General features: G+C 37.4%; 1 protein-coding gene across 17 annotated transcripts in view; it reads left to right on the top strand.

The window, feature by feature from the left end:
• The window catches only part of LOC127972857 (CUGBP Elav-like family member 2), a 138,333-nt gene extending 123,787 nt beyond the window's left edge, over positions 1–14,546 (top strand). For 4 of the 17 annotated variants that reach the window (XM_052576718.1, XM_052576688.1, XM_052576729.1 and 1 more), the window contains 5 exons: positions 1,835–1,969; positions 3,446–3,571; positions 6,031–6,210; positions 7,681–7,824; positions 8,189–14,546. In XM_052576718.1, coding sequence (XP_052432678.1) covers positions 1,835–1,969; positions 3,446–3,571; positions 6,031–6,210; positions 7,681–7,824; positions 8,189–8,316 — 713 coding nt within the window. In that variant the 3' untranslated portion in view covers positions 8,317–14,546. The remainder of the gene's footprint in view (positions 1–1,834; positions 1,970–3,445; positions 3,572–6,030; positions 6,211–7,680; positions 7,825–8,188) is intronic. The other 13 variants (XM_052576756.1, XM_052576796.1, XM_052576814.1 and 10 more) reach the window with 7 other exon arrangements.
• The last annotated feature ends 1,013 nt before the right edge of the window (positions 14,547–15,559 follow it).

Below are 15,559 nucleotides of genomic sequence, written 5' to 3' on the forward strand. Positions count from 1 at the left end.
TTCAAAGTAGACCATTGCATAAACCCAAGCCAGAAACCTGCTCAATATGACCAGATAAACATATCAGTCTGTTTGAGACACTGCTTGAAGTGCAAATCGACAGGAGCTCTCAAACTCAACAGGATTTGAAGGCTTTTCTCGGCTGAATTGTGAAATCTTTGGGCCTCTCCATCTGTCGCCTGGCAACGGTGATTGGCAGACGATATATACAGCTGACATCTGCTGTGTCTGTGCTGTGGGTGGAGTTACGAGCCATAAGGAGCTCCATTACACACGATGAACATTCAGTGAGAGCCAGCATCACCTCTTTCCTGACACCTCTCTCTCCGCTCAGTGCGCTTAGAGTGTGAACATACTGCATGGATGGATCTCTCTCTCTCTCTCACACACACACACACACACACACACACACACACACACACACACACACACACACACACAAACTAACAGAAGTGCCCTTCTCAACCACAGAACTCACATTGTGCCAAATACTCAATGCCCATTTTTTGACACTTGTGTGCCAAAAACTCAAACTGGTTTCTTTTCCGCTTCATTCAGAAGCACAAAGGTGGTCACAAAGCCCTCAATTTCAGAGTCCATTTCTGTCGTAACCTCCCTCTTTGACCTCCCGAGATTGCACTTTCTCATCCAATGAAGCTTTTTCTAGCTTCTTTTATATTAAATGCTATTCAAAGTTGAAGTCTTGAACCATGAAGTCAGAGATTACTTATTTTTTTCCTCTTTTTATTTTCTTCTTGTTCTTTTTACCGTTGAATATCGGTTTCCTTCGGAAATGCTACATTACGGAAGTGGACTGTGACTTGAGAGCCATTTCATGCTGCCTTTAAACCTGCTGTTCAAAATCTGGAACACATTATGAAATCATCTCTGCTCTTATGTCTTGACCTGGGCTTTGTTTTGCAATTAGAGGTAGATTTCCTGTCTCTAATCACCTTCTGTGATGTGCTAATTAGACTCTTAATGGACTTCTTTTGCTTGCTCAGTGGATCGGGAGGGCAAACAACCGTGGCATCCCCAGAGCACTGTCTGACCAATCCAAATTACACACTACTGCTGTCTAAAGGGAGAAGGCTGGAAGAAACAGAAATTTAGTTTTTTTCCAGATGGCTTTGGATTCTGTGCTTCAGCCTTTGCTTTCAGTCTCAGTTGACAAACACTGATTTGTACTTGTCGCCTTTCAGGTTGTCACTTGTCCGTGAAGTGCATAATACTTTTTACTTTTCAAATGGGTGCTTACAGTCTTCTCTTATTGCACACTTTCATCGAGCCAACACTTGGGATGACTACCAGACCATCATGGGGCATTGGTCACCAAATTGTGGACTCGTAGGAGGGTGGCAGTTGGGACAGGACCTATAATCCTTCAACAATCCAAATACTGTAATTCTGAAGTCTGATCTGTGTCTTGTGCGTGCATTTTATTTGTATTTTTTTTTTCTGTGTGTGTGCGTACTCCCTCATAGTATACAGTATATACATTTGACATGTATATACGACACATGCTGTGCATTTTCCTGTTGTACCACTTCCAATCTCTGTCTTTTTTGGCTGTGAGCCACTTCCCGCAGCGTGTTGGCATCATGGCCACTGTATGTAGCCTTGCCCCAAACACGCTGATCTAGAGTCACCTTTGGAGTACTAAGGCTCACAAGTAAAATCGGATCTTCTGTACGAAATGCCTCCACACACAACTCTACAAACTCTTGCACATAAAGACCTGCTCATGTAGAGCATTCTGTAGCACATATGGTTCCTTTAGTTTAATATGCACAAAACACACACATGCACACGCTGACACTTTCTCTTTCTTCAGGTATGAATGCTCTGCAGTTGCAGAATCTGGCCACTCTAGCAGCAGCAGCGGCTGCAGCACAGAGCTCAGCCAGCCCGTCCACCGCTAGCGCCCTGACCTCCAGCACAGGGTCCCTGGGAGCCCTGGCCAGCCCAGGTAACCAGAGGCTGTCCCATCATCACTATCCTCTTCGAGATCGGTATCATTTCCACCATAGCGTCGTTGTCCCTTCATTTGTTGTAGTCGAGTTCACCATTTCGTGTTTATGTGTGTGTGTGTGTGTGAGTAGTTCCTTGGTACCGTCCATCATGGTTCACGTACATCATCATCATCTTCATCATCATCATCATCATCATCTTGTTTGGGAGAGTGTGTCCATATGTGTGGCGTTGAGCTGTTGTGCTCCTTGGCTTTAACAGTGCTCCATCCGTTTTGGAAAAGATGAAATGTGAAACCAGGAGACACTTATAAGTGTGACACATGGTTCTGTGATGCACGCTTTGAAACTCGAAAAATTTCTTTCAAACTTGCATAAATGAAGCAGAGGAAAAGCTTGTATATGCTTCAGAGTTCTTTTGTTGCAAGAGATGTTTTGTTTGTATCTTATTGCTCTTTTTTGAAAACATTGCCGTCGTTATCATCTTCATGATTGCAGTCAACTTTATTATTGTTGATGTCTCTATCTTGTCTTTTTTTTTTCCTGTAATTGTAAAAGATTCAATGTACAAGTACAATGCATGCATATATCTATCTGACCATCCATCCATCTTATCCAATTTATTAGGACTGCACCATATAGGCAGAAAAAACAAACAACAAAAACATTAAAATAGAAAGATTCTTTCTTTTAATCATACAAATCTCTGTAGTAAAGTAAATTACAAGTGCTACTGCTAATTAAAATAAACAATACAAATAAAAATGCATTAAAATAATTTATAATCAATGCATGATTTTCCACACTTCCCAGAATGAAGAATCACATTTATTTTAATTTGCATGTACCAGTATGTAACAATACACCGTAATAAACAGGATATTTACTTATTACATAACCAGACAATTTAATTAAGGAATTTAATACATTTAATAAAACTGAATCACAAGTTTTGATTTGATTCACTGTGCTCTTTGGCTTTAACAGTGCTCCATTCATAGTCACCACTGATAAGCTACGCTAAATATAATGTTAAGACTGTCATTTTGCTTTGCAATAATTTGTATCATGAAAAGTGCTATACAAATAAACGTGAATTGAATTGAATGAAACTTATTCATAGACATGAACTTACAGGACAAAATAGAGTTACAGGGCAGGAATTTCAAAATCAGTCTAATGATTCTCTATTTAGAAATCAAATCAATTGCGCTTTAAAATCATCGCGATATTTACAACATTGCTTAACGTGACATTGTCATCAAAGTCGCCCAACCCTATCATCAAATCAGTGAATCAATCTTCCATTCATGCATCCTTCCCTCTGTGTGCCTCCACCGAAGCTTTTATAGATGTATCTTTAACCATTTCGATATCATCTGTGAATGTATGTGTGCGTTTATCTACATCTATCTTTTTCTCTCTTCCCTTCTCCACCTGTCTCTCCTCCCTGCTCTGTCTGTCTTTCCCCACAGCAGGTTCCACGGCTAACTCCGGTGTGGGTGCGATGGGTTCCCTGGGTTCTCTTGGAACACTGCAGGGCTTGGCCGGGGCCACCGTTGGCCTCAATAACATAAATGCACTAGCAGGTAGCGTCAACAGTGAGTACTACCGTCCATTGGCCTCTCCATCCCAATCCATTCAACATCACCTCATACCAGCCGCCCACTGCTCATAGAGATGCCAGCTAAAAAAAATTGTTTTTAATCGATTCACTCTGAACTCTCTAAACTTACACCAGCTAAAGCAAGGGCATCTCTCTGGGCTTATGCGAGAGTTTGTTGGGTGAACTTCTCACATTGAGTTCTGCTGATATATTGAAATTGTGTGTGTGTGTGTGCTAGTGTGCGTGTGTTTGTGTGTGTGTGTGTGTGTGAAAGGCCTCATTATTGAATCAGATCAGATCAAACCCGTTTGCTAAGTCAGAACAATAGTAGCCCATCACTTGTAGTTGTGAGTGTGTTTGCACCAATCAGATACATCTCTCCAACCATTCAGACATGCTAACACACCGCTAAACCATTGCTCTGGGTGTTTCTATAGACGTGCACTTGTTTTGTCGCTATTGTGTGTGTGTGTGTTGTGTATATGTGTCTGTTTTAATTGGGGTTTGAATGATTGTAGTCTAGACTAGCTTCTCAAATCTCAATTCCAGTCCTCTTGACGCCCCACTCTCAGACGTTTGTTCTATTCGACTATAAGTGCCCTGCGAAGTGGAGATCACAGGATATTCCGCCGTGATTCAAAAATGGATGTTCTACAGAAGACAAAAGTCGTACAGGTGTAGAAGTGCAAGAGTAAATGATGACAGAATAGGGATTTTTAAGGGATAGTTTAGCCAAAATAAGGACATTTTGTCACTGTTTAATCATCCTCGTGTCATTCTAAACCCATATGAGACTTGTTTGAAACACAAATGTATTTTTAATGAAACTTGAGATTTTTTTAATTCAAGTATTTTGAAGAATATTTCGTCTTTTATTCACAAATAAACATCCAAGTATGACTGTCACGTAAAATCAGTAAAAACAGTAGCTCGGCCATATTTGTTTGACAGGCAAAACCAAACCTCAACTTTAAAAGCTTCCTTTTACCATATGGATGTCTTTTGTGATCTGTTTATGAGTTGTGGTGGAATGGACTTTCGGTGGAAAGTTAATTTGTGATTTGGCAATAAACAAAAGTCTAATGAGTTTGAAACGACAACCCCTTCGGGTTAATGGTTGTCTTCTCTGTCTGTTATGATCTACACCACAAGCTGGTAAACAGATGTTTTGCATTATAGCTGTTATTTTTAGCACAACTGGAACTCTGAATTGACAAATCCAGCATTCAAAACCAGAACTGCTCATTTTATAATAGAACGTACCTAATGGGCGTTGTGGAATGTAATTAGTATGAATAGGCGAGCTAAAGATCACCGTGGCCTGTCATGTGTATATGTCAGCACGCCGACAAAATCTCTATCTCCAGCAGTGACCTTTCAGCCAGGTTTCTAGTTTTATAAATCAAGCTCTCTCTAACAAAACGCCTACAATTTAAATTCATTCAAATGACTCTCTCACACACACACACACACACACACACTCTCCCAGTGCTCATTTAAGAGGCTGTATAGTGTAATTGAATATAAAAGGTCAGTATTGTAATTATTGCTGGATAAATGAGGGAGCTGGCCGTCCGAGGACTTCGCTCATCATTTATTGTTTCCAGGCCGTCAAGCCAAAAGGCCAGTCAGTAAATACTCATGAATCAGTCTTTATGAACACAAAAAAAATATTGTGTACACAGTACGTGAACACAACTGCTTCTAAGGTAGAATGATTTGACGTGTTGTTTTACATTATGAATATCAAATAAATGCCTTTGAAACCATAGAAGACTTTTTCTAAACCTTTCAAACCTTAATCTTAACAACCTCAGACCCTTGAACTTTAATTTTTGTGTGTGTTCATATCTATTCCCATAGACTGGAGTTAAAGGGGTTACTCACTGAAGCACATCTGCTTTAGCAATCAAGGGATCTGTCGTTAATGGATCCAAGGATACATTTGTATTTGATTCAAATACAGCCAAGTTATATTTAATATAGCCAGGATTGCTGACACGTAGAATGAGACAATTAGATGTAGATGTGTGAGGTTAAAACGGTGATTGGTCAGATGTTTCAGTGTGTCTGAGGGTCCCCGTGGTGGTCGTTTCATGCTGCTATTGTGACATTAGTCTGCATGCGAAGGCCGCGCTCCTCATTTGCATACACCGGTCAATATATTATGTATCTTTTCTATCTTGTGTTTGTGTGTATATGTGTGTGAGTGAGTGCTGTTTTATGATGTAATGTCCAGCGTGACGTTCGTGGTTCTGCTGTTTCGACGAGTGTTACGTTCACTGTCTTTTCTGTCTGCGTGTGTCATTGGGTTTTATGTATTTTGTCTGTTTTTGTGGGTGTCGTGTTGTGCTTTGTTGTAGAAACACACCCTGAGTCCAAATTCTAACGAGTAAGAGCACTTCTTTTTTCTTTATTGTTGGGTTTTATGTAAAGTTGCTCACATGCTCTCAGGTATGGCAGCTCTGAACGGCGGGCTGGGCAGCACGGGCCTAAGTAACGGGTCGGGCGGGCCCATGGATGCTCTCACACAGGCCTACTCAGGGATCCAACAGTACGCGGCTGCCGCCCTGCCCACCCTCTACAGCCAGTCCCTACTGCAGCAACAGAGTGCTGCGGGCAGCCAGAAAGAGGGTATGGGGACACACGCTGGACATTGCTTACACTGGAAGTGTAAAGTGAAATCTAGTTCAACATTAAAGTAACACAGCGAATATGGAAGTAAATCAAGGACAAAAGTAAAAAAAAAAAGTTTGCATTTTTGACGCTACAATGTAACATATATATCTATTGAATATTGAAATATACATACATACACACACACACACACACAGATAGATAGATTTTAAATAACAAATAATAAATCAATCTTCCAAAATTCCATAGTATTTGGTCATTTTTTTGTCTTTTGATTTTTTTTTTTTACTTTAGAAATGCAGCTTCACACTTTTTTTTTTTTTACTTTTGTCATTAATATACATTCATAACCAAATCAGTGTCAGTACACATACTACAGTTTAAAACTTTACATCAAAGGATTACATTGTATTTTAAAATATATTAATACAGAAAAGCATTATTTTCTATTATAATATTTCACAATATTGCTGATTTTAATATATTTGTAAAAAATTCAAAAAAAATAAATTCAAAAAAAAATAAAAATAATATATATATATATATATATTAGGGCCGGGACTCAATTAAAAAAAAAAATCTAATTAATTAGAGGCTTTGTAATTAATTAATCAAAATTAATCGCATTTTAATCGTATATAAATATTTGACCTGATAACAGTGAGAAGTATTTTTTTTTATAGTATACCATTGAATAATGACTGAATACATAAGCTTAAGCAACAAAATATTGTTTATTTTTGTTCAACCAAGTCTAGCAGACCAGTGCAATTTTTGCCATTAAGTGTAGCAATAGCATATTTAGAAACAATTTAGAAATAGTATATTTCAGAAATTCAGGTAGCTTATAGGTGCTGGAACCTTCTGTAAACTGTTTTCTAAGTTAAACACAATACTGTCAATTACATTCAGAACATTGGAAACACTGACTATTAGAAAACCTCTCTCTGTTGCTTCAGAGGCCATAACATACTAGGTCCAACTCTCAATAACCTTGGCCAAAACAATAAAGAGTTCAACATAAACTGTTGCACCAACAAAATAATACATAGTTGAACATAAAGTGAAAAGTCCACGCTAGCTGCTATATGTTTTGCGTTGAGGTGATACTTGAGACTCGATGTGCTGCGGTGATATGCGAAGCGAACGCTAGTTGGTGCTCCAGTATAATCGGTCCCCCGAAACTCATCCAGTGAGAAACGTTCCGCGGTGCAATAATATGTTATAAAAAATGCGGGAATTTTTTTTCTGTAATTAATTAATCTTAATTAACGTGTTATTTTTTGTGTAATTAATTAATCTCAATTAACGCGTTTAAGTCCCGGCCCTAATATATATATATATACATAGTTGGTTTATTTATTTATTTGATTTTATTGTCCTTAATATCCTTTCATGCAGCACCATAGTTGTGGTTTCTCCACTAAGCGTGGACACATGTATGTTTTGTGTGTGTGTGTGGAACAGGACCTGAAGGAGCCAACCTGTTCATCTACCACCTGCCACAGGAGTTTGGGGACCAGGACATCCTACAGATGTTCATGCCTTTCGGAAACGTGGTGTCTGCCAAAGTCTTTATTGACAAACAAACCAATCTGAGCAAGTGCTTCGGTATGAACTGAAATTCAGTCACTCATGGGAAAGACATCAACAAAAATTGACCAGAAACAGTTAATCACTTAAGGCTAACAGTACATATTAATCAGAATACAAAAAATAAAATGACAGCTTTTTTATTAATAATAATGATTATTTTGCCATCATATTAATGCCATAATATTGTTGTTTTGCTAAATTTAAATTAAACTGTGTTTATGAACCCTTTTATCGCTTGGTATATAATACCATATTTCTTTTTATTTCTAAATTAAATTTCATGCTGTCATTTAGTTTAATTGGACATGGCATGAGCAGTTGTTTTGCAGCCAAACGTGAGTTGATTACAATCGAAAGACATTGTGTATGTTCCTTGCAGGTTTCGTCAGTTATGACAATCCTGTGTCAGCGCAGGCCGCCATTCAGGCGATGAACGGCTTTCAGATCGGCATGAAGCGTCTCAAAGTCCAGCTCAAGCGCTCGAAGAACGACAGCAAACCGTACTGATCTTAGCTCTAGGGCCTCTCTCATGTTACACTGCTAGGGTAAGTCCCCACTGCTGCCACGGTTGCCAAACTGGGACTCCGGGGGGAGGGGGTGCACGAGGGGGAGTTTCACCCTTTGACCACCAGAGGGAGCCACTCTCCCATAACCTTCTTTTCAGCTTTTTGAATTAATAACAGTATTATTATTTTGTCTCTTTTTTTTCTTCTTCACATGAACGCTTCCATTTCCGCCATTTTTTGTATGACTTGCGATGGATGAACAGCTATTATTGGTCAACTTTTATTTTATTTTTATTTTTTCTCGTTTAAGTCATGTGTAAACTATTTGGTTTTTTTAAATTACATATTTATACAATAGCTATTTCAAACTATGATGATAACAACAGCAGAAAGAAATGATGTATAAAGTATTATTTGTTTCTCTTTGTGAACCTGAGGCTTGTAAGGACAAGTAGAGAAGGTTCCGATATGATTAAAGCACCAATATGCACATTAACCTTTGCCCTTTGGCCTCTGGTGTCGGTTCAGGGCTTTGCTGCTCCTTCGAACCCTTGGCCCACTGGCACTATAGAGGAAAGGGTTAAACCCGCTGTGGCCTCTCTGTAGTCAACGGCAAAAACTGCCTAAACAGCTTCCTCAACAAATACTTGCCGTCAAATGTTCAGTGATTTTTTTTTATTATTATTATTTGTCATTCTCTGTCAGTAAGGCTTTTTTTTTTTTTTTTTTTTTTTCGTTATTGTCGTTTTTTTATGCTTGGTTTTTAGGTTTGGTTTGTTTATTTATTTATTTTTTAAAGGGAAAAAAAAATAGTCCGAATTTTATGGGTCAGATGATTGTGGTCTTTGTCCAAAAGAATTTGTGTAGAGCATTAAAAAATATTTAGATCTGTCGATGGTTAAAAAGAATAAAGCATTCTAGGTTCTGTGTGGAGGGGTGGGCAACTGAAAACTTGATATTTATTGAAAGAAAAAAAAAAACACAAATTACAGAAAGCCACAGGCCTGTAAATTTTATTTGTAAAAAAATGCAGTTCTATTTTTATACAAAATTTCTACTGCCTCTGAAGTAAAGGACTTTATTTATTACCTTTTAAGTTATTAGGTTTGGAAAGTGGTCTTCTTAAACCACACACTCTGTTGCGTGACGAGAACACAGAATCACGTGCAAAACCCCTATTTTTTCTTTCTTTCTCTCCCTCGCCATTTCCCACAATCCCATCCGTCACGTCCCCATCATATCTGTCTCGACTCTCTCTTCCTCTTCTCTCTTTCGTCATAAGTAGTGGCACTTCATAAGTGAAATCTCCCTTTTTTGTTTCATTTTGTTTCATATTGTTTGGTTTTTGTTCGTACTCTCCAAAAAAATAAATTAATAAATAAAAAAGCGATCCACCTAGGGGTCTCAGATCGGGAGATCGGACCAGGATGGATACTTTTGGGTGTATGTCTGTATGGAGAAGATCGAGTATGTGTTTGTATTCTCGTGTACATGTTGGCAGTTTATTCAAAATTTCTGTACTGTGTATATATTTATATATATATATATAAACAATGCTAATGTGATGTTGGTGAAACGCTGGTTAATAGCACTGCTACTGTTATTGTCTGTTCGTTTGTTTTGTTTGTTCGTTTGTTGTTCTCATGGTTTAATGATGTTAGTTGTGTGCCGGAGCTGTGTGTGTAACTCTCCTCTCCCGTTTTCTTCCCTAGAACTCATCTCCATGACTCTATGCTCATCGTTTGCCTAGCATGTCTACGTGGCGTACAAAAAAAAAAGTCTCATCGTCCTGTCATTATTTTCTGATGTTTTTCTGAGTTCTCCTGCTCATAATCTGGTCTCCTTTTACTGATCTTTGTACTTTGATCTTAGCCTGATCTGTTTGGAAAATATTCGCATGTGACCTCATTTTGAACTTTTTTTTTTCTTTCTTGTTTTTGTTTTGTTTTCTGTTTTGTTTTTTTGTTTGTTTAGATTAACTTGTGAGGGAGGGAGGGAAGGGAGGGAAAAAAAAACAAACAAAAAAAACAACAATAATAATAATGTGAAAACGCTGCATTCACACTCTAGAGACAGAGTATATTTACTAGCATAACCAGAGCATCATTTTAAGAAATAAAACAAAAAAGAAAACAAAAAAATCCTGTGGCAAAACAATTACAAATATTTACGTTTGACTTTATTTCTTTTTTCTTTGTCAGATTGTTTTCTCTCTCTCTCTCTCTGTATTGTTGTTTGTTTGTTTTCCATTCATTTAAAGTAAACTTGAACGTTCAATACAGGGATTGGCGTTGGGACTTACTGTCGGCAACACTCATAATTTGAGGCCTGCCGTAAGAAACCCATGCTGGTTTCTAAATGAATAGACTACTTCCACGCAGTTTTAATAATAATAATAATAATAATAAAAAAGCTGTCTGATCGATATTAGAATCTCTCAGAGCTTGCTCGTGGTTTTTACATTTTTCAGGCAGTGTAAAGTTTTTTGATAAGGCCATTTTAAGTGGCTTGATTTCTCATTAAAGTCTATATAAAACCACTTTTTTCTAGAGTAGTAAAGGTATAAACACACACACACACACACACACAAGATTGCCCTGTTTGGGGGGAAATGCTACCTACGTGTCACACCTTTTGCTGAACTGACTTACAGTTAGACAATCTGTGGTTTAAATGCACATGAAATGACCTATATTTTATACTGTTTAAATGTATAGAGGAAAAAAAAAAAACAGAGTTTGTGTAACCCGCGGTCCCGTCGGTGCTTTTCGTGGATAAAGTCGTGGTTTCATCAAGTCTAACAGTCTTATTTGTCTCATGTTTTTAAAGAGAAGACTAAAAATCAATTTACTTGAACAATAGATAAAGCCTTTCATAAGTACTATTACTACTACTCCTTTTTGTTTTGTTTGTTTGTTCTTTTTTTCTTTGTTTTTTTGTTATTCTTTCTTTTTTTTCTTTTTTTTTGATAGGAGTCCCTCTTTGCTAAATTTGTTGTTGGGTAATTAGCTATATAAAAATTCTTAAAAGTTACAGTGTCAGCTTGTGAAGCATCTATGTCATTCTATTATTTCATTTCTATTGTGGGAAACAATATTTAGATGTGTTATGTTGTTCAGCAAAAATGTGATTTTTTTTTCTTATAAAGAAAAAACAAGATGAGTGGAATTTAGTGCCAAATTCTGACGGTACATCCTGCCTACAGCTTCAGTGTTTTACTTGTGAAATTATTTGATAACATGGGTATTTTATTACGTAAGTGTTTTGTATGGAACCCTCATATTTAAAGATATAGATTTAAAAAAAGGTTGTTAACTTGCTCTTCTGTGGTCTTGTTGCCTGAAACTGTTCATGTTTTTGATTTCTTTCTTTCTTTTTTCTTTATTTGTAAAGATGTACAAAGTGCCCATGTGTCATAATCGCTCTCACAAGCACACACACACACATACATTCACAGGTAAGCACACACACACACATGCACGCATACACACACCTATGCGAAAGGTTGACCTCACAACCCTCTTTTCTTTGACGGTGTGTGTATGTGAGCCCCTGAGATTGAGTCTCAGCAGTTCCCCTTACACAAACAAACACACACACACACAATGCATTTACACCACAGAATGCTCCAAATTTGACAGGACAAATTCATCTGATATATGATATTATGTGTGATGGGACAAAATATTGATGTATTTTTGTGAATTGTGAATCAGGCATTGAACTTTTGACCATCATAATAGAATACAGGGCCATTAAGACATAATCATTACGCAACAATTGATCGGTGTTCCTCGAAACGTCTCAGTGTAGTCTCGCTTTCTGCTGCCTTTATCAGGACTATTTTACGTTCGTAGGACAAACAAAACTCCGTCCTGATGCCAAAGTAGTTCAGCATGATCCACAGTGTTCGATAGCGCCTGTAGCACTTTGCTGTAAACGTTTACACATCTTTCGAACGGCCCGTAAAAATATTGTTTACGAACGTAGTTTACAGGCAGCCCCCTTAAACCAGTTTACTTCACTATATAGCACTATTTTATACCCAAGCTCTGCCGTTGCCTTAACACGTCGATCAGTATTAATGGGCTGGAATACATTGCTGCACATTTAATATGTGTGCCAAGGTTGTGTGTGTGTGTTTTGAGTGACTGTGTTGTGTGACGGTTGATCGTTGTATATACGTCCGCGTTATTTCGTAATCTTTAGCCAAAACCGGATCTGCCAAACTTTGTGCCAGCAAAAAAAAAACAAAAGTGACTCTTTTATGAAACAAGAACAAATTTGTGTAACTTATTTGTTACCATTTGTATAGAAATGTAAACATTTTTTTGTGAATAAAAGTTTTTGCTTAAATTGTGCGCAAGCAGAACTAATTTCCATATGTACTATATATAAAAAACCATTCATACATAAATTGCCATATAAAAACAGTCTCAAGTAATTTTTTACCCATTCTTGTGTTGTTTGTTGCACACATTCTGTAAGAATATGTAAATCAAGTGTCTGTTCTCCAAACTAACTGAACTGTTACGTGACCTATGGCTATTTTTGCACACAAGAACATTTGTATAAACTGTTTGTAAAAACGGTGACAGTTTTTGTATGAATGGTTTTTACAAAAAATTTATTAGACTTGTCTTTCATGAAAGAGGCCCCAAAAAATGACATTTTTTTTGTTTTTTATTTCCCCCTTAATGAGCAAGTTTCGTATTGGGAAGTTCGAGTCAGTTTATGATATACTTTCACCAAATCGTACAAACACAAAAGCACACGCGCACTAGCAAAGCGTTAAAACGCGCAGTATTAAAATTGATGACTTCTTACGCTTACCCAGTAAAGTCTTTTGACTCGCTGCTTAACATCCCAGAAAGTCGTTGGAAATAGTTCGCGAGACCGAGTTCTATGTTGCACGTAAGCAATTATTAACATGCTAAATTTTTCATGGAATGCATCTTTGTTTGACCTCATTTAATTGGTTTGACTTGATGTAATATCACTCTCTAATGAACTGCGGTTCGGCTTAAGTGTTTTTACCTCAGAACAGTGCATTATCGTTTCCGTCATTTATCACACTTCATCACAATCAACTTCAGACAAACAGGGTACGCTTTCACGGCCAGCACAATTTCACAAACACATGAAGCCACACATTTGTCAGATGTTTAGTAAAGCACAAACTCTACAGGGAGTTCTCGCTGAGACTCTTTCGCTCAGGGGTTTTACACGCCACACGCATCTGAAAACTGTTTGTTGTTTCTGTTGTTTCTTTCTTTCTTTCTCTTAAGTGCTATTTAACAAGTGTATTTTAAAGAAAAAGACAAACGATGTGTAGTTTCCTTTTGCATTTTGGCTTCTGTCAAGTTTTTTGGAAATGTATGTGTTTATCTAATGTGCCGTAACAAAAGCTTGTCGTCTGTAGATTAATATCATTTCGTTTGATTCTAAAAAGATTTCAGTAGTTTTAAGTATTGTCTTGAGAAAAGCCAAAGTCGATGCATTTCAGTGGATTATGTAAGCGTGATACATGTTTGTTTGACAACACTTTGAAAATCTGTCTTTGGATGGGAATTTAAAAAGTACAAAAAAAAAAAAAAGCAGGCTTTCCTATTTCTATCACTGATTGTACTTATGCCTTTTGTACCAGTGGAACTTTTTATACTGGCAATTAAAGGAAAAAGAAAAAAAAAACTATCCGACAGGCTGCGGGCCGACAGCGACTGGTTCCCGAGTTTGATTTCTAGTTGGCGTCCAGAACGTTAGGTTTTGATATAAAGATTTTTTTTTTTTTGTTTTTAGAAGAACTTTGGCTTGGTATCTTTAGCCTCCTCTTCTTTATTCTTCACATCAATATTTGCTTTCCATTTCCTTTTGTTCATTTCCTCTCTCGGAAAGAGGGTCGAGGAGTTTTCCTTTTGGCTTCTAAATACGTAATGCCGTTTGTCTTTACAACAGCGGTAAGTTTCATTTAGTTAAGTATTGTGCAGTCACCATGATAAAGACGATTTAGAAGTACTTAGACACCTTCAGTGGATAAATGTATTAGTTTGACAAACGAGATAAAAGTAATTTGAGGACTTTGCTTTTAGCTGGTTAGATTTTTCTGGTTTCTCTGTCTTTGCTGTTAACCTAACTGTGTAGCTGGAACAGTCAGACTTATTTTTGTAAATGTATGTTCTTGTGTGATGCAGTTTTTTGCCTCTGTCTCCGATATTAAACCATTTTTCCTAATACTCGTCTCTTTCTCTGTGGCGTGGTGTTCCAGTACCTGTCCGATGTTGTACGAATGTTCACGCGACCCCTCACGTCTCTTTTCTATCTCCTTCTCACTTTGTTTTTCTGTACTGTTTATTGGTTATTTGGTTTTCTTTTACATTGCAGTTAATTTCTCATCACCAAACATGGTAAATATACATAAAGATTTATATATGTATATTTCTGTGCAGCCCAACTTGCTGTAACAGTAGATGGACACCCCCGTCTTTTGGTTCCTAATGTTTGACCGAAAAATTAGGCGAAAAATTTTCCATTTTTAAAAACGGACCCATTTTTCCAGTAGATTTGATTTGAAATGTAAGATACATACTGTTCTGTACTGTACCGCTGATCTGGGCGAGGCCCCCCGTCTGTCCTTCTGTCTCTGTCCCTATCCACTATGTGCTGTCCATGTGTCCACTGCATCCCTACAGAGATACCAGAGAGTCCCAAATCAATTAACAGCCATTATAAAGTGATACAAATGATACTTGAGCGTTCCAGTGCTTTGGAAACTCCAGTTAGAGCAGGCACCAGGTTTCAGTGCTTGATTTTGTTTTGAAAAGAGAAGGAACCGTTCACCTGACAATGATGATTCTGCCACTCTAAATATGTATGAATGGCTTTCCTCTGTGAAACACAAAAGGAGATATTTTGCCATAACTTTTCGTGATGTAAGTCAATGGGGATTTTGAATGTCAAGCTCTGAATGGGACCAATAAGCACCATAAATGTAGTCCGTACTATTTGTGTTTTATTTTAGAAATATGATTGGTTTTGTGTGAGGGGCAGAATTGATGGCAAAATTAGCATTTTTGGGTGCACTGTCTCTTTAACTCCGAGAATCCACCAAAAACTGGTTATATAGAGAAAATAGCAGGATAGCACTTTGTTCTTGTAGAGGTTTTTGTTGGAGGAATATTTTAAAGGACTTTTTTTATTATTATTATTATTATTTTTTACCAGAGGTACAAAAAAGTAAAAATATA

This window comes from Carassius gibelio, chromosome A4 (assembly GCF_023724105.1).
Source record: "Carassius gibelio isolate Cgi1373 ecotype wild population from Czech Republic chromosome A4, carGib1.2-hapl.c, whole genome shotgun sequence".
NCBI lineage: Eukaryota > Metazoa > Chordata > Actinopteri > Cypriniformes > Cyprinidae > Carassius > Carassius gibelio.